Source organism: Drosophila navojoa, chromosome 5 (assembly GCF_054131105.1).
Source record: "Drosophila navojoa isolate 15081-1374.11 chromosome 5, UAZ_NAV_1.0, whole genome shotgun sequence".
NCBI classification, from domain to species: Eukaryota; Metazoa; Arthropoda; class Insecta; order Diptera; family Drosophilidae; genus Drosophila; species Drosophila navojoa.
Genome location: NC_142893.1, coordinates 7,496,472 through 7,519,695, shown reverse-complemented (window position 1 = coordinate 7,519,695; position 23,224 = coordinate 7,496,472). Strand labels below are relative to the sequence as shown.

The window sequence follows — 23,224 nt, the reverse complement described above, 5'->3', positions numbered from 1 at the left end:
TATAATATATCTACTCTATTTTTAATTTTCCAAAACGCATGCATTGAAGCTGACCTCAATCGTAGCTACGAGTGCATTTTCCATGCAGACGCCATTAAATAATTTTCAGTGCTTGACTTTTATCTACGCTGCGGCTTTAATTATGAGCGCGGCGAGTTTTAACTGCATTTAGTTTCTCGACTGTAAAAAGCTCCTCTGCACGTTTTAATGGGCCGCAATCAATGTGAATTGCTTTGGGCAATCAACGCGTCGCAGCACTTTACGCAAAAATACCAAAATACTGCTGGATGATTTTAAGGAGGATGCGCTCCTTTGTTTTATAACCTTCTCAGCTCAGTTCGGTCGTGCGTCTGCTTAATGGGCCAGCAGCTAGATGGACTGAACTGATGGACCTGAACGTAAAGCGACGCCCTGTCGTCATCAAGACCATCAAGCATGTTGTTGGCTGTTACTCAATTGGATTTCGAGCCATCGCAACGGCCGCCTTTGAGCACAACTCGTTTCGTGAGCTTGTTGTTTGACCATGTCGTGGATGTAAGGTCTTTGTGCTGTGCTTGCTTTTGTGTGGACAACAAAAGCCGCTTCATTGTTATGCCAGGTATTTCATACGGGCCCGCTTTGATTTCGAGTCCCGCAACTTTGCACAGCGAAAAATTTGCTTTAAGGAGAAAAAAATATACCGTTCGTTCGTTCGTTCAAAGTGAAATTTAATCAAGTTTTGTAATCAAATCTGGGCGCTGCTGCTAATAGAAATGTGAGAGCAGCTAGCAGACGAGGCAGAAGAGACCGAATAACGAAAATCACATTTAAAAATCAATAAAAGGTAAAGACAATATATATGTATATATTTGTAAGGCCTATCTAGGTGCGGGCAAGGTGCTGCTAGTGGCGCCGCAGGCTCTGCTTTAAATTCAATATCAACATTCAATTTGACGCTCTAATCAAATGACGAAGCAACAAAAACACATTAACGCGCAATTTGTTGTGCCACAAGGCAAACATTATAATAAGTGCTACAGCAAGTGCCAAAATGCAGAAGTAAGAGTACATAAGAGATAAGCGAAATCAAGTGAAAGCGTTGCAGTTGGGTTGTATCGACCGCAGCATACTCATTCATGGCGCAAGGTTTGCTAAAGTCTCTCATTTCACATGAGCCCAAGGAGAGCAAAGTAGATTTTACACTAAACCAATATGCTCACTTGACTTTCATGGATGAGTATAAAAAGTCCATCGTAGTCCGCAAATTGATGCCAGACCCTTAATTCAACGCGCACTTGATGAGCGAAACAACTGCATGCAATCATTTTAAATGAGCTACGCACATTATGCATACGCACTATTGTCCCTTAACAAGCATTAACACATATATGGAGCAGATATACTATATATGTCTGTACATATATAGCAAATTGTTGTCACAAACTTTTTTGTTGTGTGCCAACTTTAGTTCTCTCTCAATTATTTGTCGTTGCTTTAGCAAATATTTGCACAACATTCAACCATACGTATGCATATTGATTCCATCATAAAAAAAATCTTCATATACTATGCACAAGCTGTTGTTATTCGCCTCTTTGTCCATGTCAATCGAAAAGTTTTTAGCATTGATTTTCCCAATGCGGCTACCAATACATATTTAAAGCGTTCAATCCACATACATATATGTATGTGCATATTTTTTATATTAATACCCAAAATCCAATTATATTCACAGCCATCTAAATAAATGAAATAAATTTCCCTTTTCACACACCCACACACACTGGAGAAGCAAACCCAAAAGTTCGACAGTTTTTTTCCAACTTTAGTCGTAGTCCCCTACGTCATATTTAATTTAATCAAATTAAAGTGCTTTAAAAACAATAGTTGAAAAGTTTTTTTCTTGTAGTAGCTGCGCCACGCACAAATAGGAGCAGCAGAGTAACAGCTATTCTTTTTTATATATAAGTAAAATATATAGATATTTGCTTTTCTTGGTAATAATGAAAATATTTAAAAATATATTGAATGCAAAATATGGCTGAATAACTTACAAATAGATTGCCAATATTTCTATATGTAAAGGAATTCAATGGAATATATTTTTAATATAAATATTATATATATATATATATATATATATATATATATATATATATATATATATATATATATATATATATATATATATAATATTTTAGAAAATATAAAGAACTGCATTTAAATTTTGATTAAAATCAGAAAATTTAAAATATACATTATTTCATATAAAAGCAAAGAAAAATAATGAAAAAAGGAGCATTAAATATTATTTAAATAAATATGTGAAAAATTTTAAATATCTTAGAATTATATATATATATTTTTTTAAATTAGTATTACATTATTTTTATTCTTATTATTATTATTTTTAAATAAAATAAATTTCTGAAAAATATTTATAAAAAAATCTGAGGCCTATAAAGTAGACATAAATTCATAAAAGGCTTTTTTTTTGCACTACAATAACTATAAATATTTTCATTAAATAAAACCTCATTACCATATTATTATTTAAAATATATTATATATATGGTCAGACATTAATAAATTGCTTAATAATAAATTATCAAACTACAAATTCAAATACTTTAATTATTAACAAAAATATCATAGCATACTTTTCAGCTGAGTTAAATTTGAGCTGAGCTGCAAGCTACAAATGTAATTATAAAATGAACTAAAAATAACTTTTGGCAACAACTAAAGCGCCTCGAGCACTTGGCACCCACACACACACACACTTCCATACACACACAAACACACTTAACACACTATTAGTGTCTCTTCTGATGTGAGTGTGTGCTTTTAGTTGAAATTTGATTAGATTTGATTGCTAATGGCAATCAATTTATTGTTGATTGCTACTTAAATGCTTTTCTATTTTCTATTACATTTTGGATGCGCAGCGTAACGCAATGCTTTAAAAATCAATATTTGGATAGGAGAGGGAAGAAAAATTGAATTAACGACAACGCTGCGTATACGTAATTTGATTTTGCAGCAGTCAACGCCATAGCCAACGCCAGCGCCAACGCCAGCGCCAACGCCAGCTGAGTGGCTTTCAGTTCAGTTCTGCCAATACATACCTGGGTATACGATCATAGGAATCCCATGATGAGAGACAATTGTAGGACGAGTTGCGACTGTTGCCCGCCATATTGCATAATAGATGATCCATTGGCCAGTCGTTTTCAATTATATATCACACGCACATAAGCCGCACACATGCACGCCCACACACAGACACACATACACCCAGTTGTATGTGTGAATTGAATATTTCACAGTTTTATAACTAAATTAATTTAGAGGAAAATGTAAGCGGTTTTACGGCTGTTTGGCTCTATTTTGCAACGCTTTTAGCTCTAATTGAGAGTCACTTTGATGCGCTAACAATTTTCAATTGATTTTCTTTATGATGATGATGATGATGATGATGATGATCTATTGCTCTTCTATTATGCATCACTATCGATTGCATTGGAGTTGGCTTTAATAATTGATACGATTGGTTGGCGTCTCTAAGCGGAATACACGATGTTGGCCAAATAGACTTTAAGACAGTTGGCTGACAGTTCCGCACTCTTACTTTAATCAAAATTGATTGCCCTGCCTGTAATTAATTTGTTGTTTGAGCACGCAATACAGAACGCAGCGCCATGCCCACACACTCAGATACACAAACACAAACACTCCTATTCTACTAACAGATTTCAATATGATTTTCTTTATGGGTATGTCTGTGTGTGTGTGTGTGTGCGTGCGCGTTTATTGTCAATTGTTTGCACTTTGGACATTTAATAAATTTATTGGCGTTACAGCCTTGAAATGAAGGCGACAAATGGGCGCAGCGTAATTGTTAGTGCTGCAATGACACTAGCTGAAAGCTGAAGCCCTAAGTTTATGCCAGCTGGATGGGAGGTAGTAAACAGCTTGAAGATTTAAGTTCATTAAAGCCGCAACTGAATGCTGAATATGCAGCAAAAGAGAAAACTTAAAGTGTACTTAAGGTAACTCCGAAGCAGTCGAAGCTTTAAGAGACTTTAGCTATTATTTATACAGCAGCTTGACAAGGCCTAAGTACTCTTATTTCACTAAGAGGCAGACCCTCTTTAGTCATGCACTCTGGCCAATTCCTTTTCAATATCCTCTCAGTAAAGTCTACCCACATTTAATTGTCAAATGCAACCCATGTCATTGTCAGCTCCATTTACTTTATTTATATGCAACAAAATTGATTTCGCTCTCGACATTTTAAAGCTTTGGTCATTTATATATATATGTACGTATATGTTTTAATTACAATTCCATTAAATTTATCAATATTAACTCATATTTTTTATTAATGCTTTTAATCACTTTTTCTGGTCATTTATTACATTGTTTAAGCGCGCCCGCCTGTTAACTATTATAATGTCAAATTAATTTATAGCCATTTTAATTGGCGTAAGCTTTTCAATGAGGCCTTTTGTCAGTCATGTTAATATTTATGAAGACATATGTAAAGCTATTTATGCCTATGTATTAAGCGAAAGTGGCAAGAGGAAATAAAAGGATTTATTAAAATAGTTGGGATGAGATAAGCGAAGAGAGGGAGACAGAAAGACAGAGGGAGAGAGCAGATCAGATAACTCAATATCTATGTATTTATATATATATATTCTATTTTTTTAATTTTGAAAATTTGGTATATTTTTATATATTTTATTTATTTAACTTTAAAATAGTTTCGATGAATTAAATATATTTTTATAAATTATATATATTTATTTTCTTTTAATTTTTTTTTTTTTAATTTAATTTATTTTTATTTTTATTTAATTATGTTTATTTTTCAAGATGTATTTGAAAAGAAAACTTTGAAAATTACATTTATTAATTCTGGTTCAACTATTCTCAACCTTTAAGGACCTCTATCCCTGACCCTAATGAGTTTATTTTATTAAAATATAACAGCATTCCATACAAGTGGCCTTCAAGAGCTGTCATTTACTCCCAAGAAATGTGAAAAATGTGTGTCAAATATTTATAATGCCATAAATAAGTTGAGCATCATAAATATTTAAGTTGCTGCAAACAATATTTTGTATTTTTGCAAGCAGTGGAAAAAACATATATATATGTATATATATGAAAGATCGTCTGCAGCAACGTCTTTTGGTGTTAAACAGGGCACGTAATGCAGACAATTTGACGCCGGGCAACATGACAATGCAAATTATTTGATTTGATTCTTGATTTTTGACACTCAGCGAATTTGCTGTGTGCCGCAAATGTCAAAGTCAAAGTCATCAGACGTGATCCCAACGAGCACTTGGAACGAAACGAAAGCAACTAAGTGACATATTGATAAATGACTAAAGTACTGGCAAACGGTCGAGCATCAAATCAAAACGCAAATGCCACCGACTGCGTACAATTTGTCCACTGTGAGACGCCTGGCTGGAGACGAAGATGAAGATGACGACGGAGACAGAGACAAGGTCGGCGACGTAGTCAATAGCAGCTGTTTAAATGGCTAAGCAACATTTTGTGGTTTTGTCTTGAACCTAATGGCTTTTGGCTTACGGCTTGGATCCCGTTTAAGCTCTAGAGAGCCAACGGCCACAACTGGGCAAGGAGTAAGCGCTTTAACTTGTGCCTGCTCTGCCCGCTGCCCGCTGCCCGTTGCCTGCTGGCTATTTTCTTTATATTCAATTTAAATTTGCTGTCTCAAGCAGCTGCAATTTATTGCCCTTTACTCAAGCCAGGCGACCTTTTCAATTAAAAAGCAACAACAGCAACAACAACACGAAATGAATATACAACTTGTAATCGCCGGCTAACCCTGCCCCAACAAAGTCACGTATCGATTGGCAGCTGATCCATGCATATTTTTTTAGCCAAATCTTTCTGAGCTTTGGCAATTAAAAAGTCACAAACTTGAAGTCGCCTCGACCCCAAGTAGGTCGCTATCAATAGCAATGCGAGCACTCAAGAGGAAGCAATGCGTAGAGAGATTTATTTGGAAAGGAGTTCCATATGTAGAACAATTAATATTTTATATATCATTCTTATTGCTTTCGATGCTGGTATGCCATACATTTAACGCTCAAATTAATTATTTGCTGCATAATTAATTATGGCTATATTTATAGAAATTACCTAATGATTTGCTCCTAATCTAATTTCATAAATCTATTAAATAGCTGATTTACTTTCATATATGAACAAATACTTTATTTTATATATTTTATTTTACGTTCTTTGCAAAAGTGATATGATATATTATAATTGAAAAAGTATAAAACCAAATTTAACAATTCTCTTCATTTAACATGAACAAATATTAAATATTTTTAAATCAAAGCAATTTTCCTTATTAAATTTATGGAAATGTATGTCCAATATTTTCCGTAAAGCTTATACCGCTTTTTATCAGAAACATTTTTTAAGCATTTAAAATATTTTAAATCTTGCTTTTGTTATTTTTTCGCCTTTTAAATTATTTTCAGGAAGTTAATTAATATAAAAAAAATTAATGAATATATATATAGCAAATATATATTTGATATGGAATATATAAAAACGCTTTGCTGGAAATAAATATATAAAAAATTTAAGCCTGAAGCAAAAAGTTATGCAAATTATTTTAAAAATATATAAAATGATATATAAATAAACAAGGGAAAAGCTTAAAAACATACTATATATACATAAAAAAGCAAAAATCTTGGATATATATACATATATACCAAATCAACTGACTTTGTGCAACGTTTACATATATTTGCCGCAATCAAAACACCTACATTTTGCCGCTTCATCATAGCCATTCGATGTCAGCTCGCAACGCACACACAGGGTATTTGTGGTCACAAAAGCTGAATGCAATTTACATATTGTGTACAATATTTGCTTGAGTCATTGTCAAGTGTTGAATAATTGACGAATTTCCTGTGATTAATTGAAGTACTTTTTGGTTTTGATAACTCGAGCATGACATGAGTGACGCCCCGTCCTGTTCATATTTTTTTCTCTCTCTCTCTCGCTCTCTTTCTCTATATGTATGTATGTGTGTGTGTGTGTGTGTGTGTGTGTGGCGGCAGTCAGTTTATCCAGTATAACACGCGCATTAAGTATACGCAGCGTATTTATGCTTTATGTTGTTGCTGTGTATTTAATGGGTGTGTTATAAATGTATCTGTATGAGTGTATGTCTGTGTGTGTGTGTGTGTGCTTGTGAGTGTTGTCACTAAATGTTAGCATTTCATGGAAAATTGTGTTGTTATTTCCTTGTTGGTTGCTTGTTTTTACACACATGACTGTGCCTCAATTACATTAAGTACCTTTTACTTCTATGCTTATATATACAGTATATATGTATGTATATATATGACACCTTCAGCTAGGCATAGCAAAATAAAGTATACGCCGCACAGGCCCCAAATAGCTGACCTACATAACATAGAGAAATGTGTTTCACATAAAAACATAATGACGAATTCGTATCCACAGAGAGAGTCACAAAATATTTGCAACAGCTGCAATTTGTTAGGGTTTCACTGCACCGCTATCATATCAATCATAACGCGACTTGCACTCAGCCAAATTACACTTGCATTCCGAACATATTAAAATAATGGCGGGTCGAAGAATGTGCACAATGTGGCGTATGAGTTATTTCTGTGCAACTTGTTCATGGCAGTTAATTTTAGAAGAAGAAATGTTTGTCTCTGTGCCCGGTGCGCTCATGGCTCATTAAGTTTATCGATTGGACAGCAGCAAGAGAGTGCGAGAGAGAGAAAGGGAGAGAGAGACACAGCCAGCCAGCTGCTGTCTGCCTCAACTTTACCTAAAATTGTATGCAAACATTTTGAAATTTCCTAACAAGCATTTCGAAAACATTTTCCTCTGCATTCAACTGCAAGTCAAACAATTCCCTCGTCTATAACATGGTTGTAAACTAGCCAACAAATCAATTTGGCGCACATAAAATGTAAATAATTTCTCAACTGTCTCATTTCGGGACTCGGGACTCGGGAGCTGCGTCTCGTTACTTGGGCGCTGCTCTGAGCCTTTGTTTCGCCTGCCATTTGCATAGAACGCTAGTCAGCTACAGCACGAAATTAATTCAGTGGCATTGTTAGCCCGTGACCTTTGCCAGTTGCCACTCGGCAGCATTGACCGCCCGCCAACGAACCAAACGAACGAACTCTGAGTGCTCGCGGAAGTCCACTTCACAAAGGACGTCACAGTTCGTAAACCTCCATTCGGGTTAACCACTCAAATCTGAAGGGCTTTTGCGGCTGCTTTAAGTAGACAGCATATGCAACTGATCTATCTATGAACGATTTTCTCATATATATTTATATGTATATTTATTCTGTTTTGCTATGAAGTGATAAGAACTGTATATATTAATTTTAATATGAAAAGCTTTTGGTATTGATTTGATTTTTTCTTTTTTATATGTATTTGTATTTAATTGAATAATATTATATTCATAAATAAATAGTAATAAATATGAATATCTACAAAATAATAATTATAATAAAATAATAATTTTTTTCCAACAAATTTTCAATTTAAAATTTGTGAGTTTAACTTCAATCGGACGAAATAAATATATTTGAGAAATATTTGTTATTTGTTAAAATTATACCAGACTTTACATTATTTCCTCAGTATCTAATATTAGATTAAAATATACAAATATCTGGAATTAAAAAATTGTGTCTAACAGAAAGTTGAAAAATATATATATACATATATAAAAAAAAAATAAAAATAAAAATAATTAAATAAATGGTAATGTACAAAAAAATTACTAAATCGTATTTAAGCAAAATGTATAAAAGAAATATTTATTAATTATTATTATTATTATTTAAATATTTATTTATACATACGGAATAAATGTATACATAATATATTAATAAATTAAATTTATTAACTTAAGCAAAACTGCTGAATTTATCTTGTTTTACTGCATACATTATATATTTTTTTATATTTTAAAAAATACTAATAATACTACAAGCAGACCAAGGCAACCACATTTTAGTATATATTTTATGGTATTTCTTGGTATTTTTTTAGATTAACTCTCTCTCTCTCATATTATTCAAGGCACTCGTTTTGCCAATCAAACCTCCAACTAAAGCGCATCTATAAGTCACTTTGGCTCACAGCGCTCATCTCGTTTTGATTGCAAATGCGCTACGGGCTTTTGTTTTATGATTTGTGCATATACTCAGCTTTATGGCATGATTTTGTTTTATGTGCAGCACACAAATCTGATAAGCTATATAAGAATGGTAAATGCAGCTATATCAGAGCATATATACTATATAAATATAAACCTTTATGTATTGTGAAATGTGGCATTTTGATGGGTTTATCATTTCGGTAGCTGAGCTGCACATTTCCCGCTGCCAGCTCATTGAACTGAACTGAACTGAATGGGAGTATGATGCAGTTCGCTGGGAATTTCGAAATGGTCAAATTAGCATTACGAATAGTTAGCAGGAAATAAACAGAACGTAATGCCACATTGGCATTTCCCACGCGAGCCAACAAAACGAGTGAACAAGAACATCAACAAGAAAGTTCTTGCCAACTTGCGTGCCCCGTGTCAAATGCCTGGCAGGCAGCCAACTGAGGGCGGGCGGAGAGCTGGCAACAGGCGGCACGCCTTGCCCGACACACTGGGCGCAACAGTTTAAAGCGGGCGTCAACCAAACTGGGCGCGACTCGTGCCACAGCTGCCTCAGAAATTGCCATGGATAAAAAAAAATATGAGCAAACATTTGGACATGGCTCACAGAGCCCCCAACCAACTGCCAACTGTTGCTGCTTCTTCAGTCTCTTCTCTCGCTTGTCAGCTGACTTAGCATATAGGGCTAGAGAGAGAGCTGCACTTAATCGTGCGGAAGCAATCGCCAGCTATTAGATGGGCAATTTACACAAATGACGTCATTACGGTGCCGCAGGCGAATGCCCCCAAGAAGAAGAAGCAGAAACAAGAAAAAACCAACGAAAGAGCAACAGACGCCGGAGCTGTTCACATAAATCAATGCTCTAAACTTGGCCAAAACCGCACGCGACCTTTCTGCAGCAGAAAAGCAACAGAGAAATCAAGAAAGGAAAAATATATGTAACAAGCTTGATGGTTGATGGATGCCGAGTATGCCGAGCCAAACGATGCCCCGTAGAGCAATGTGCACTAAGAGCAATAGCCTTGCAGAGCTGGCAGAATAAAGTGTAAACTTTGGTATGCACAAAAGTCATAAAAGTAAGGGAAAAGTTCGCCAAAAGGGTCAAAGAGATAAATAATAATAAAGAGATAATAAATGTATATAAATAAATGGAACTTTAACATTTTATATAAATTTTGGAATAGGTAGTAGACTCAAAATACTTATATATAAACACACTCAAATATTTGTATTAAATTTGGACTATGTAAATCTTTACACTCAGAGGGAAAATCTAATTGAAGTTCTGAACTCGATTCATTTAGCTGTTACTGTAGCCAATCAATATATTTTTCTTTGTATTAAAACTGAAAAATCCAAAAAAGAGAAAATTTAAAAAAAAATAGTTTACGACAGCTAAAGGTAGCATTTATCTATATAAATCAGTTTTAATTTCATAATAAAATCTAATGCCTAATAAATTAATGGAATGCCCAGCGCACATCTCTCCTATATCCTATATACAGCCACAGTTCAACATCATATCCGCTCAACAGCAATTCCCCACTGGGTATTCAGTGAGAGAAATGTGAAAATGTGTAAAGTGCGGACTAAACAACAGGCCGAAAACAGAAGCAGCGAAAACTCAAGCGAACCTCAAGTAGGCAGCGAATTTATCGCTTGAGCAGCTTAATGGCACTTGGACAAACAACTCAAACAACAGAGCGAACACACACACATACACACACAAAAGCGCATTACAAAGCGTTTAGCAGGCATTGCTCCAGCTCCTGCTGCTACTCCTTCCCCTTTGCCTTTGCCTTTTTCCTCGTCTTTCTATTGTTTCGCTGCGGCGCTTTATGGCGCCTGTGCGTGCATTTGAGCGTATGTAAAAACCGAAATGGCCAACACATGTGGCCTAGGTGAAGGTCTGGCCAGGACGACTTAAGTGATTGTTTATGACTGAAGCGCGTGTGTGGGCTCTGATCTAAATGAAGTCATAAGTGAGTGAGTGGGATGAAAAAACAGTTAGCTCATCCCTTTCTTTAGTTAATAGCTAAATTTAGACGATTAACAGCAAAACGAAAGAAACCTTATACTTGATATCTTGATGGGTAATCCATAGCCCTTATTAAAGTATTTACCAACTCATAAAAAATATTCATTTGGCATTTTCAGTTGCATCTGAAACGGGCTTTAGCTGGAGTCACTTGGAGTTTTATTATGAGAGCGCAGCTCAAAGAGCGGGACTGGCACTGAACGTTAAACCTATCTACATAATTAATATTGTAATTAAAAGCTCATTTCAAATGTTTAACAACCGTGTTTGTTAGCTGTTTATGATGGCCTGGTTGACAACGATTTTTACAGCACTCAAACTTTCGACTGGGAAATCTGATAAATAATAGCGCAAGCTGCCGTAAAGAAATTTTAATGGGGTAAGCTTATTCATTTGAATTGGAAGTTACAGTAAGTATTAGTAATGAATTATTATTTTACGATTTTTACCATTTAGCTAGATCTAGTCAACTAGAATTATTTCAGCTAAATATATCAAGTCCTTTCTCCGCAGTTAGCTTTCTTCAGCTTGAATAATGCTAGCCAGATTCTCACCAGGATCTATTCCACACACATCTACTATTCAGTTCAACTCCATAATACACATACTTTTCCTACAAACATTCTGGCAGTCCTTATATCCATTTTAGCCACACTCAACGTGCATAAAACATAGCTCAAGTCCCGCTTTGGCCACACTAATTTGAGCTTCTGAATGCCAGCTAAGGCACACAATCCCATCGCCTTTACTTGGGCTGCTGCTTGAGCTGCATAAAACTTCAACATTTTTATTACCTTTCAAAAATTGTTGTACGACAAAAAGCAGCTTCCAGCATTCTAAACATTTTGGCCAACTTAATTGCTTGGCTTTATTTTTAGCTCTGCTGGCAGAAAGGGAAAACTTGAAGGGAAAATTCCTTTTTGCCACACTTTTGCACTCTCTAGACTTTTATTTCACTTTGCAATGCCTCAATATTTCACATCAAATACTTTAATTCAAGATTATTATTATTTTTTTTTCTTTTTGCCAATTTAAAGCTTTTTCTTAAGATTTTTGGCATTATGGCTCGTTTGTTTATGCGAATAAATTTTATGCTAATTTAAATGCGCACACATTGGAAATTTCTCTGAGAGTTTTTTATTATTTTGCTTGCTTGCCTCTAGGCCAAAAGGCAATTTGGCAATTTGCATGTGCAAAATTAGAAGTTGTTGTTGTTGTTGTTGTTGCTTATCTGCTCATGAAATTGTTTGTCATTTATGAGTGTGCGTGTGTGTGCGTGTGCAAGGATTAGACTTGTATGCGAAATTAGCTTATTTGACATTTCAATGAGCAAATATTTGTACAAATACATGAAATATTTTAAATATGTGTGTGTGTGTGTGTGAATTTTATGCCTGACTAGCTGTGCTGTGTATCTGTGCGACAGCTTTAAGGTCTCATACATGCATGCATGTATGTATGTGTGTGTGTGTGCCCTTGAGTGGCCCAAATGGCAAGCTGTCAGCGCTCAAGTAAAGCCGTCTCGAAAGTGCGCAGCATTGGCTCTTTCAGTCTCTCACTCTCTGACTGTCTCTGGTATTTATTTATCTGCTCTTGTCAGTTAATTTCCGTTCAAGTAGCCATTAAAACAATCATTGCGGCGCTTAGGCGCCCACACACACACACACACACGTATGCCGCCGCCATATTTATGTGACAAGCTTCATTCTTATGTGCCGCCATTAACAGCTACAGCTTGTCGTCACAGCAGCCATTTAATAATAATAAAGTGACTGAATCCAAGTTAAATAACTCAATTATGTTGGCCACCAGACGTGGGCCTGGATCTCGGTCAGCAGCTGACCCACTCGCCCACCCACCCAGCGCCTGGCCGCAGCTAATTTTAGCCATCAGCCGCATTCAATTTGTGCCTTTTTTTTCTGCTCCTTTCCATTTCCTTTCTAATTTCTTCGCTTTCTGTTTGTTCTGTATTTAATCATTTCCAATTTGTACGCGAAGCCAAAGCCCGGGCGACAGTGGGTAATATGTATAAAAGCAGTCATGTTTGGATATACCATATTATATTTGGTGATTAGTTCAGCTTGCAACATGTGGCACGTGTCAACAGTTAGCTTCACACAGTTGAGCTGCAGAAAGTTTTGTATAAGTTTTCAACTTTTAATGCCACGCAAAGTCAATTTATCTGTGCACTCGACACTTGACTTAACATGACAGTCTCTCCCTCTCAAGCAGGCGAAAGGGTGAGCTCGTCTCAGCTGTAAGTGTAACTGTAACTGGTGTCATTGTTGTAACAGCTGTAACTAAAACAACCATCGCAACTAACTCTTTAATCAGCTCACAAGCACGCCAAAGGGTTCGCTGAAGGTAAACAGCCTCCGCGTCTCTGCTTTCTGCATCCCTCCAGCCTTCGCTGGGGTTAATTAAACCAATTATTTTGGATTTTAATGGGTTCTCCTTTAATGAAAATTGTGTTTTCCTAAATGTACTTTAAGCGCCCATTGTGTAAACAGTTTCCTGTTTCTCTATTTGGCGCGTTGTCCTTAGTTTATTGCAATTATCTTACTTTAAATTATTTATTTTATTTTCGGTTTTCTTTTCAGCGTAATTTATACTATTCTTGTGAGTTCAGTAAAAATTTCTTTAATTTTTTTAAATTTAATACGTACAACATATTTCTATGTTTTAATTTATTTATGTTATTATTTATTAATAAATAATCCATTTTGCTTCATTTTCATTTTAATACATCATTTTTATAAATATTTCATTTTATTTTCAAATGAATGAACCATTTGTATTAATTAAATAATAATCATGATTTTTGCTTTCTTTTTTTATTTTACAATTTAGTTTTAATATCATTATACCTGATAACATGTTAATAAATTATTTAAAAATATATTTTTAGATATATATTAATATGAATAGAAATATATTTTTTAATTTTTAATTTATAATAATTTTTTGTTTGTAATTTATTTATTTTTTTTTTATTTATTTATTTATTTATTTATTTATTTATTTATTTATTTATTTATTTATTTATTTATTTTTTTTGTATATATTTAATGTATATATTTAATGTACACTTAAACTTATTTATAATTATTATATTTGTTTATATGTTATCTATTTTTAAAATTTCTTTATTGCTGAACATTCTATGAAATGAATTTATTCTCTATATTCATAAATATTAGATTATTGCTTAAATATTTATTTTTTCATTTCCATTTTCACATTTTAATTATTTTTGGTAAAAAAAAAAAAAAACAGCTCAAAACGATCCATTAACAATGGACACCTTTGACTACCTGTCACAACCGTAAAACACGCTTACACACTGTCACACACACACGCACACACGCACTGAGACACACAAATACACAGCCAGAATGCGGGCACGCCACGAGTCCGATCGAATTGTTCAAGATGCGCGCTGGTTGGCTCTTGGGTGCCTTAATGGACGAGGTGCAGGACTCGCAATTGCTTTCGTACGCGTCGGCACAGGAATAACGACTGAGGCGAAACGAGCCTGGCCCACGGACTTGGCCACGATGAACCCAAAAACTCACCACAGGCAGGACGACGCGTGGTGGGCTACAAAACAAGAAACAGCTGCTGCCGCCAATTGGCGCCAAAAGCCGGCAAGGCATTTGTTTATATTTCGCCTTAAGAGCAGCACACCGAGTGCGTGGGCGAGAGCGAGAGAGAACGCGAAAAGAGCATGCAGCTGCGTTAAAGCTCAACGACAAAGAGCGACTGTTAACAGCGTAAGAGCGCAGCGGCTGTTAGCTAAAAGCTTCGGCAACGGTTTTAATCACTTCGAGCAACAGAAATTCGAAATGTTTGCAGATGAAACTAAAAAATAAACGAAATGTGTTAAATTAGAAATCAAACAAAATTGTGGAATAGAAAATTAAATTAAAAATTTATGTAAATAAATAAAATACATATAAAAATAATACATATTTATGAAACATATTTAATATACAAAATATACGGCAAGTAAGCTTCAGAAACTTTGAAAAATGGCAATTGAGAAAACCATATATATATGCCTCGGCTAAATAAATTATTTTAAATTATTTTATGTACAAAAATACTTTGCATAAAACATTAAATACGAAAAAATCATTGATAGAAAGTCTTAATGAAAATTAAAAATTATAAAATAATTTATAAAATGCAAAATTTAAAATATGAATATAAAACAAATTGAATATGAATATAAAAAAAAAAAATAATAATAGCACATTTTCTAAAATTAAAATAATTAAAAAATATTAATAATAATAACTGTGAATATATAACAAACTCGAAAAAATTGCTATTTACATACAAAAAAAAACTATAAATAAATAAAATAAAAATAAATAAAAAAAATAAATAAATAAAAAAATGTTTTTTTTTTTATTAAAATAAATTTAAAAAAAAAAATAATAACAAATATTGTATATGACAAACTCATAAATAATGCCCTTAACCTCAAGTCAAAGCCTTGAATAGGCTTACAATCATTCAAAGTCACTGATAGAAAGAGAGCGGCCTTGCTGCCCAACTGAAACATATAATATAGTATATATAATATTTCACCCTTTGCTAGTTGGACAAATTGAGTGAATGCTAGGTCAGGATACAGGACAGATTATAAAAAGATGGCCCTAATCAATAAGGCTTCAATTTGCGGCCAACAGCACTCAGCAGGGCGTACCTGTTGTTGGCCCCATATAAATGTATGTATAAGCTAAGCGTGGTATGCATGTATATGTATATATGTATGTGTGTTAGTCAAACGTAGTTTGGGTAGCATGGCCACACAATTTAACCTTTGGCTCGGCTTGACAATGCCATCAATCATTTGGTCTGGCAGCCAACATTACGTTTGGTAGGCAATCTCGCTGGCGTTTATCCTTTAACCTGAGCCAAGCGAGCATATGAGCACGAGGCGCACTCATTCAATTACCAAACCAGCAGAGTTTTCTTTTTTTTGGGGGGCTCTCTGCGGTTAGGTTTTGGCCTTTGTTTGTATTCAGATAAAACCCCATCTAAGTTATGCCAAAACGCACTCGAGCAGCTCTCAAGGCGAAAATCATGAAATATTTATCAGATGTGTGGCTGTGCGACTGTGTGTGTGTGTGTGTGTAAGACCCCAAAAGCCGACTGATTAAAATGCGGATATGCTGACAGCTGGCCCATACATAACTAACTCATCTCGATACGGAAACGGGCCACGCCTCAATCATTTGTTAAACGCCCCATGGGCGGCATCATATCATTTACCACCGACCTGATAATCAATCATAATGAAAGGCACCAAGACCAGCACACACACACACACACACGCACGCACATATGTGCGAGTTTTAACTATTTTACAATAATTTAACTCAAGTAAAACAAACTTTTCATACTAATTAACAAACACTTGTGGGCCACGCCCACACGCCCTTTACATAATTATGCACAGGTTAATTGACTTGGCCATTAGGCCAAAAGGTAAACTTTAAGTTGAAGAAACACAAACAGCAAGCAGTTAAAGCCGACTGCCCAAATGCCCTTACACCTTGGGACCATAAATGTAAAAGTTTTCGTCCAGCTGCTGCTGCTGCTGCTGTGGGAAAACAAGTTGCCAAAACTTTGTTTCATTCAGCTCGGGCGTATATTTTATTGCCCAGCTTGGCCCAAAATTGATTGAGGTCCACGCACAGCGAAGACAATCGAAATTGCTGTTTGATAACGGTCGCTGCCTCTACTGGGATCCAGCCGGCATTCAACTTTAAATCAATACTCCTCTAGCGGCCTAGTTCAGCCAGTTCTCGAGCCCAGCAGGCTTTCATTCATCACTCCACACACAGCTTCATACAGCTCTCATTTCAGTTGGCATCTCCAGTTGAAATTCAAAGTATATATATTTATTTTTCTCCAAATTGTTTTGGCCATGCATAATCATTTTATATCCTTTTTGGTCGGCGGCATCCTCGGCTTCCTGATTGCAAAGCACGGCGTAAGTAATCCTCGAAGATTCACATTCATTTTCATAGAAGCTCTCACGTTCTTATCATTCCTCAGCGGTTTTAAAATGGCGCCCAGAATGAGTTGACCCAGAAGAAAGATCTCGAGTCCCAGAACTTTACTCTACCCTTTTGTAACCCAAACTTGCAGTTCACAGTTTGCCAGGCAACGACTCAATATGCTTGTCGCATTTTTCTTTGGCTTTATCGCGGGCATGATTCTTTGTTGCAAGCGACGGAAATGCAAGCGATAAGTTTACTAATTTATTAAATATAAAATAAAATTGTACAAAATAAATTCAGTTTTATGAAGAAAATGAAAGCATATTTCTCTTAAGCAAACATAAATTGGAATATGAATCTTCTCTCAGATCTGCTTAGGTTCTCCTCCCTCCGCCAATGACCTCAATCATTAGTCATTAGTTTACCATTATCATTCTCTCTCATTCTCCCCATGTCCATTCAATACTTTCACTCAATACTTTATCATTATTTATTGCTTATATACTACATATTTTGAATATTTTTGCACTTTATCTAGTTTATACATATTTGATTAATATGTCTTGATAGGAAATGATTTAGTTTCTTCAATCGGTAATTTTGTAACCTGGTTAGGGTGGACCACAACGTTTGCACAGCATCAAGCCCGTTATTAAACCCAGGCCATATGATATTATGTGACTCATCATGAATATCTAGTGGCTGAGATTAAATATAAATATTTGAATTTTTTTTATATATTTTCTTTTTATATATGAAACTTACAGAAAAAAATTGGTCTTACACTAGATAATGTGGGTATAAACAAGGTCGCCTCCCCTCTGAGAAATTTCTTAACTATAGAAATACATATGCATGAGACAGAAAGCAAAGTCTACTTGTATTCAACAAAATTATTTTTTGCATTACCTCATGTCAATTTTTCATATATTTTCTCGACTTGCTGGAAGCTCAAATATTAATGCCAATTAAATAACCAACAATGCAGCCCACCAGCAGAGTGATCAGCCAATCATTCTCCATGTTGTTTTCTGTTTATATTCTTCTATGTACTCGGATTACTTTACCAAATCCCAAAATTTAGAAAATCCAAAAAAAAAAAAGGTTGTGTAGAGAACGATACGATACTCACGGAACAATACTTAAAACTGATCTTTTACGTTGGGGTTGACTGGGAAGTGACGTCTCAAAGCATGCTACTCGAAAAGTGAAAAGTTTTAGCGTAAATTTTAGGTAAGGCAGAAAAATAAACCACTTTAAAGATTCTTGGAATTGCTATCGAATTTTTATGTAGAGAAGAGCTTTTATAGAACATCTAGTTATAGAAACATAGCTAAAGACTTGTAACAACAACAACAATTTTATAGTGGTTAAAATAATGTCTTTTATTTAAGTTAAGGTTCAAGCATTACGATTCACATTCAATTGTGGGAAATCCCAAGAAAATCCTCTTAAACCATTTTCCGTAAATTTGATAGGTCTGGAAAGTTATTTGCCAAAAGCTGTTATTCAAAGGATTTCTCTTCATGCACCTTCAATAAAATGCGTAGAGTCGATTACAAGCTGCATTAATTAATCATTAAAATCATCTCTTACTTCTTTTTGCGGTTTACGAATGGAGACCAACTACAAAGCCTAGTACACAACCCAACAGCAATGTAACCGCCCACGTGTAATCCATTTTATAATTTTAATATTATTAAAAAAAGAAGATAAACTGAAATTTTTACGTATAATTTTGTTAGCAGAAGAGTTTAAAATATAAAACTGTTACTAAATTCACTGCCTACTAGGTAGACAATCATTGAAATCAATTTTGACTAGCACTCTTTGATTTGTATAGAAATTAGCTATGTGCTGGGTTATCAAATATAAAGGAATTGCAAGACGGTTATAAAGCTGAAGCCATAGATCGTTAAAACTCTTGTAAATAGGTGTCTCTAATTATTAAATAAGAGAAATAACTTAGAGAGCAATCGATATAGATGGCTCTTCAACGATTTCTTTCTTGATGGGATAGAAACCATTTTATTTTGGTATTTATGTGCTATGGGTCTACCTCAGCGTTTAGCTGAGTTAATTGTAGCAAATGGTAATCTTTGCATGTATGCAAGAGAATTGCGTGTGAGCATGTGTATGTGAATGAGACTCCTTGTGCGAATGGCAATCGTATCACTCCCTAAACGATGGGCGTCACACGAACAGATCAGCTTAAAATGCTCAACAGAATACAAAAAAAAAAACCAAAAGGCGGCGAAGGCCCTTGCTTAGAGCCAGAGAGTGAATGGGATGTTTCCGGTTGATCTCCTTAACAGAGTGTAAAGCATAAGAAGTATGATCATAGAACATTTTTTATCCACATTCGCTAACTTGAAACTAAAAGTTGGATTTTCGAAAGGAATTTGCATATAAGCAAATCAAAATTTAATCAAAATATATATTTTTATAAAAAAAAATGTATTGATAAAAGAACCTGCTCTGCAATCCACCAAAGTAGAAGGGAAATTAAGCAACTTTTTTTATAGATTGTAGAAATATCCATCACATAATTGTATTGCTCCAGTCCCTTTAAAGTATACTACTACTCAGACATCAGAGACTTCCGAGTATACATAGACATTGATGTTTGTATTTGGGCCAACTGGGATGCCAGCAGGCCATTTTTCTGTACGGCTGTTTCTATCAGGTTCAGTCGACAAAACTATTTTCAGGCAGTCTTACACACAGAGTTTTCGTAATACTGTTCAAAATTTCCCTGTTTTTTGCCTATTCGATTTTCTAGTTTTCACTTTTATTTTTCTTCTTGATTTAAACAAAAACCTTTTTGTTATCACTCTTTGAAACCAGCCCGCGCATGTGTAATAAAGACTGTGGAGCACAGCGGCCCCAATCGGGCTGCCCCAATCCATCATGTAGGCCACCGCCGTCGCTGCGTCCGACATGTCGGCCGCCGCCGACGCTTTTCTCGAAGCTAAACTGTACGGCCTGCAATCGATTGTTTTTCTTCATTGTGGGTGCTGGCATTGGTCTGGCGATCGATGCAATTAAAGAAAGCGCCAAGAAAGCGCAGGAGGAGGCGAACAAGGATCCCAAACAGAAGGAGAAGGAGAAGAAGGAGAAGGAGAAACAGGAGAAGGCTGAAAAGGAAAAGAAGGAGAAGGAGAAAAAGGAGAAAGAAAAGAAAGCCAAGGAACAGCAGGAAAAAGAGAAAAAAGAAAAGGAAAAGAAGGCCAAGGAACAGGAAAAGAAAGACGGAAAAAAATAACAGATCAAAAGCCACAAAATTAAGTTAACCAAGGAACAGCAACGTTTGGGTTTAGTCATCAGATGAACTTAAATTCCAAATTGAAAAAGTCCAAAAAAAACAATAGATAAGATAGTGGCAGAACGGGATATGCCTTTACGCTAGCTAACTGTGTGACTCCAAATTAATAGTTTACTACAAAAGTCTAAATTTAAAGTGCATTTTAATTAAAAATAATTTATGTGCAAAATAAAAAAAACCGAAGCGCAAATTCCCTATTTTTAAAGAGAAAATGTATTAATTTATAATTATAAAAGATTAAACTATTATTCGAAATGCTTTTTTCTCCTTTTTTGTGCAATGTCCATATATGAAGCTAAAGATTTAAAAGTCGAGTAATAGGGTTGTTGGTAGTGTTTGGCCAAGAAGAGTATTCTGAAGTGGGTCACGCCCGGCTGCTGCATTCTTAATGTTGTTTCATATTGCATTCCACCTATTATTTATTTTTAAATAATTATGTATTTTTTCAATGAAAAAATATATTAAGATTGAGACATAGGTGAATTTTTAAAATATATATATTTTTATATTAATAATATTTTATTTTTATTTTTAATGCTATGGTCTTTAATGCACTCCATTGCCAGCTTCAAACAATTGGTATTTATTTAAATAAATAAAAAAAAAAAAAAACACAGAATAATTTGCATTGATACGGAAACTTTTTAATCTGAGTTTCATTTACAACGGTATAAATAGTGAATTAACCATGTATTCGTGTCCCGTTCCTCACGGACGGGAGTCCCCATGTAGAGCAAACGGCAGTCACAAATAGCGATTACTCTCTGGATGCGCTGGTCAGTCTTCGGGCTTAATTTTTCTCTTCCTTCTGGTCGGCATTCTGTTCTTTGCTCCGCAGGAAGAGTGTGCCGAGTCCCACCCCAACCATGAAGAACAGAACATGATTACATGGCTTACAATTCAAGCGCGAGAGCAACGACGGCTGTGGTCTACACATAGATCGTCGCATCTCTGGCATATTTATTTATACTGGATAAATGCTGTTTAAATGTTGTTTTGACTCTAAAGCGTTGAACTGAATATCATATGTTGTTCGATAAACTGTATGTGAATCGTTTGACAGATGTTCTTTGCATGGGCGATGTGATCGAACCGAAACCAATTCCATTTTCATTTTCATTCATTCCAAGATTCCGCACAATTTCTATTAGCGTTTCAATCGTATTATCGGCAATCGATTAACTGTACTTCCGAATGCTAATCTATGATTATGCAGAATCCTTTTTCCGTATTTTTTTTGGAATTTCTTTCGCCATCTCTACGTCTTAGAGCCCAACCTTCGTCCTATATGTTGCTTAAATTGTTTACTGCTCAGGCTCTGGATAGTTTTCACTCGTTACACGCAAGCATCGCTATGATATTGTCCGAAACTTCTAAGTAAACAATGCGGCGCAATGTTCGGCCTCTACTTCTTCTTGGCTTTCTTCTCCTCCTCCTTCTTCTTCTCATCACCAAAGGTCTTGCCATACCAGAGGCTAACCAAAACGCCGGCAATCACCGCTGAGATGCGCTCACAACACATCTGCATCTTTAACTTGGATTTGTATAATAAACTGTGGCCGAAATCTGTTCAATTTACTCTATAATTTTGTTGGAATTTATGCAAAAGTTTTGCTGCGTGTAGTCGAGCTGAGTAAACTAAATATGTTTAATGACCCCCCAGCTCCTATATTTCAAGTGTGACAATCAAGAGGCAAAAGCCTACTTTGCATAAGGTTTTCCAAACTCGTCCATTCTGACTTCTTCATCAAGTGATAAACAACTGTCAAATTAAAGACTGTCCCCACCAAATTCACCCCCAAATAACGGCCTGCTTATGAATAGGCCCTCAAAGGCACGCTTAAGTATATATCTTTATGTATATATCTATGTTTATATATCTTACTCTGCCATCAGCCATTTGGCTCTTTTCATTGCTGCTGTTTTTTTTTCTGTTTTTTTGGGTCACATTATAATTTCATTTGACAATTGTGGCACATCAAGATGTCACAAGTTGCGTCTGTTCAAGGCATACGTTGAGCGCTACACCAAAAAGACTTTAGTTGAAGAACTCGAAATAATGCAGGGAATACCCTTACTTGTAACTGATATAGAGTTTAGTTGTCGTTAAAATAATATACATATAGATATATATATAAATTTTTTCTATAAATTAAGTTTTAATTGCAATCAGTTAAGGAATAAAAATAAAAAAAAAAAAAAATAAAAAAAAGCAATAATATTAATAAAAAATACCTTCTAAAAAAGTTTTCATAAATATATATATTTTTTAAATTAAATTATTATTATTATTATTATTATTATTATTATTATTATTATTATTATTATTATTATTATTATTATTATTATTATTATTATTATTATTTTTTTTTTTTTTTTTACATTACTAAACCAATGTAAAAAACTTTTGCCCGAAGTCGTAATACTTGCTCATCTGTTGTTATATAAGAAATAAATTAAATGAAATATAGTGTATAATTCGCTTTGATTAGGCAGCTTATGCAACTTATTGAGCATGTTATACCCTTTCAAAGGATTGTGAATTAAATTTACGTCTGTTACCCATTTTTATCAAATTTGATGGCCATCAATTATTCATAAATCGAATGTCGCATAAATAATA

The 23,224-nt window shown here is 34.8% G+C and overlaps 4 protein-coding genes and 3 long non-coding RNA genes across 10 annotated transcripts in view; 2 read left to right on the top strand and 5 right to left on the bottom strand.

Moving 5' to 3' along the window:
* The window catches only part of SLO2 (slowpoke 2), a 119,610-nt gene that overhangs the window by 27,617 nt on the left and 68,769 nt on the right, over positions 1-23,224 (bottom strand). Inside the window, exon 1 of one of the 4 annotated variants that reach the window (XM_089262382.1) lies at positions 3,108-3,709. The exons of the other annotated variants lie outside the window; for them this stretch is intronic. Coding sequence (XP_089118508.1) covers positions 3,108-3,199 — 92 coding nt within the window. The 5' untranslated portion in view covers positions 3,200-3,709. Of the gene's footprint in view, positions 1-3,107; positions 3,710-23,224 lie in introns of those variants that run through there. 4 annotated transcript variants of the gene reach the window in all.
* Positions 17,014-17,557, top strand: LOC149090998 (uncharacterized). Its single transcript, XR_016197167.1, has 2 exons — positions 17,014-17,266; positions 17,332-17,557. It is a non-coding gene; the product is annotated as an uncharacterized LOC149090998 (long non-coding RNA).
* Positions 17,749-18,437, bottom strand: LOC108652539 (uncharacterized). Its single transcript, XR_003980129.2, has 3 exons — positions 18,186-18,437; positions 18,042-18,113; positions 17,749-17,978 (listed from the first exon to the last, which is right to left on the bottom strand). It is a non-coding gene; the product is annotated as an uncharacterized LOC108652539 (long non-coding RNA).
* Positions 18,636-19,063, bottom strand: LOC115562345 (uncharacterized). The gene is made up of 2 exons (XR_003980131.2): positions 18,873-19,063; positions 18,636-18,808 (listed from the first exon to the last, which is right to left on the bottom strand). It is a non-coding gene; the product is annotated as an uncharacterized LOC115562345 (long non-coding RNA).
* Positions 19,943-20,849, top strand: LOC108652536 (uncharacterized). Its single transcript, XM_018102745.3, has one exon. It carries the CDS (start codon positions 20,131-20,133, stop codon positions 20,539-20,541), a length of 411 nt encoding a protein of 136 aa, XP_017958234.1. The 5' UTR covers positions 19,943-20,130; the 3' UTR covers positions 20,542-20,849.
* Positions 21,224-21,559, bottom strand: LOC149090997 (uncharacterized). The gene has a single exon (XM_089261917.1). The coding sequence runs from the start codon at positions 21,557-21,559 to the stop codon at positions 21,392-21,394; it is 168 nt and encodes a 55-aa protein (XP_089118043.1). The 3' UTR covers positions 21,224-21,391.
* On the bottom strand, positions 21,486-22,301 carry LOC108652538 (uncharacterized). The gene has a single exon (XM_018102747.3). It carries the CDS (start codon positions 22,127-22,129, stop codon positions 22,007-22,009), a length of 123 nt encoding a protein of 40 aa, XP_017958236.1. The 5' UTR covers positions 22,130-22,301; the 3' UTR covers positions 21,486-22,006.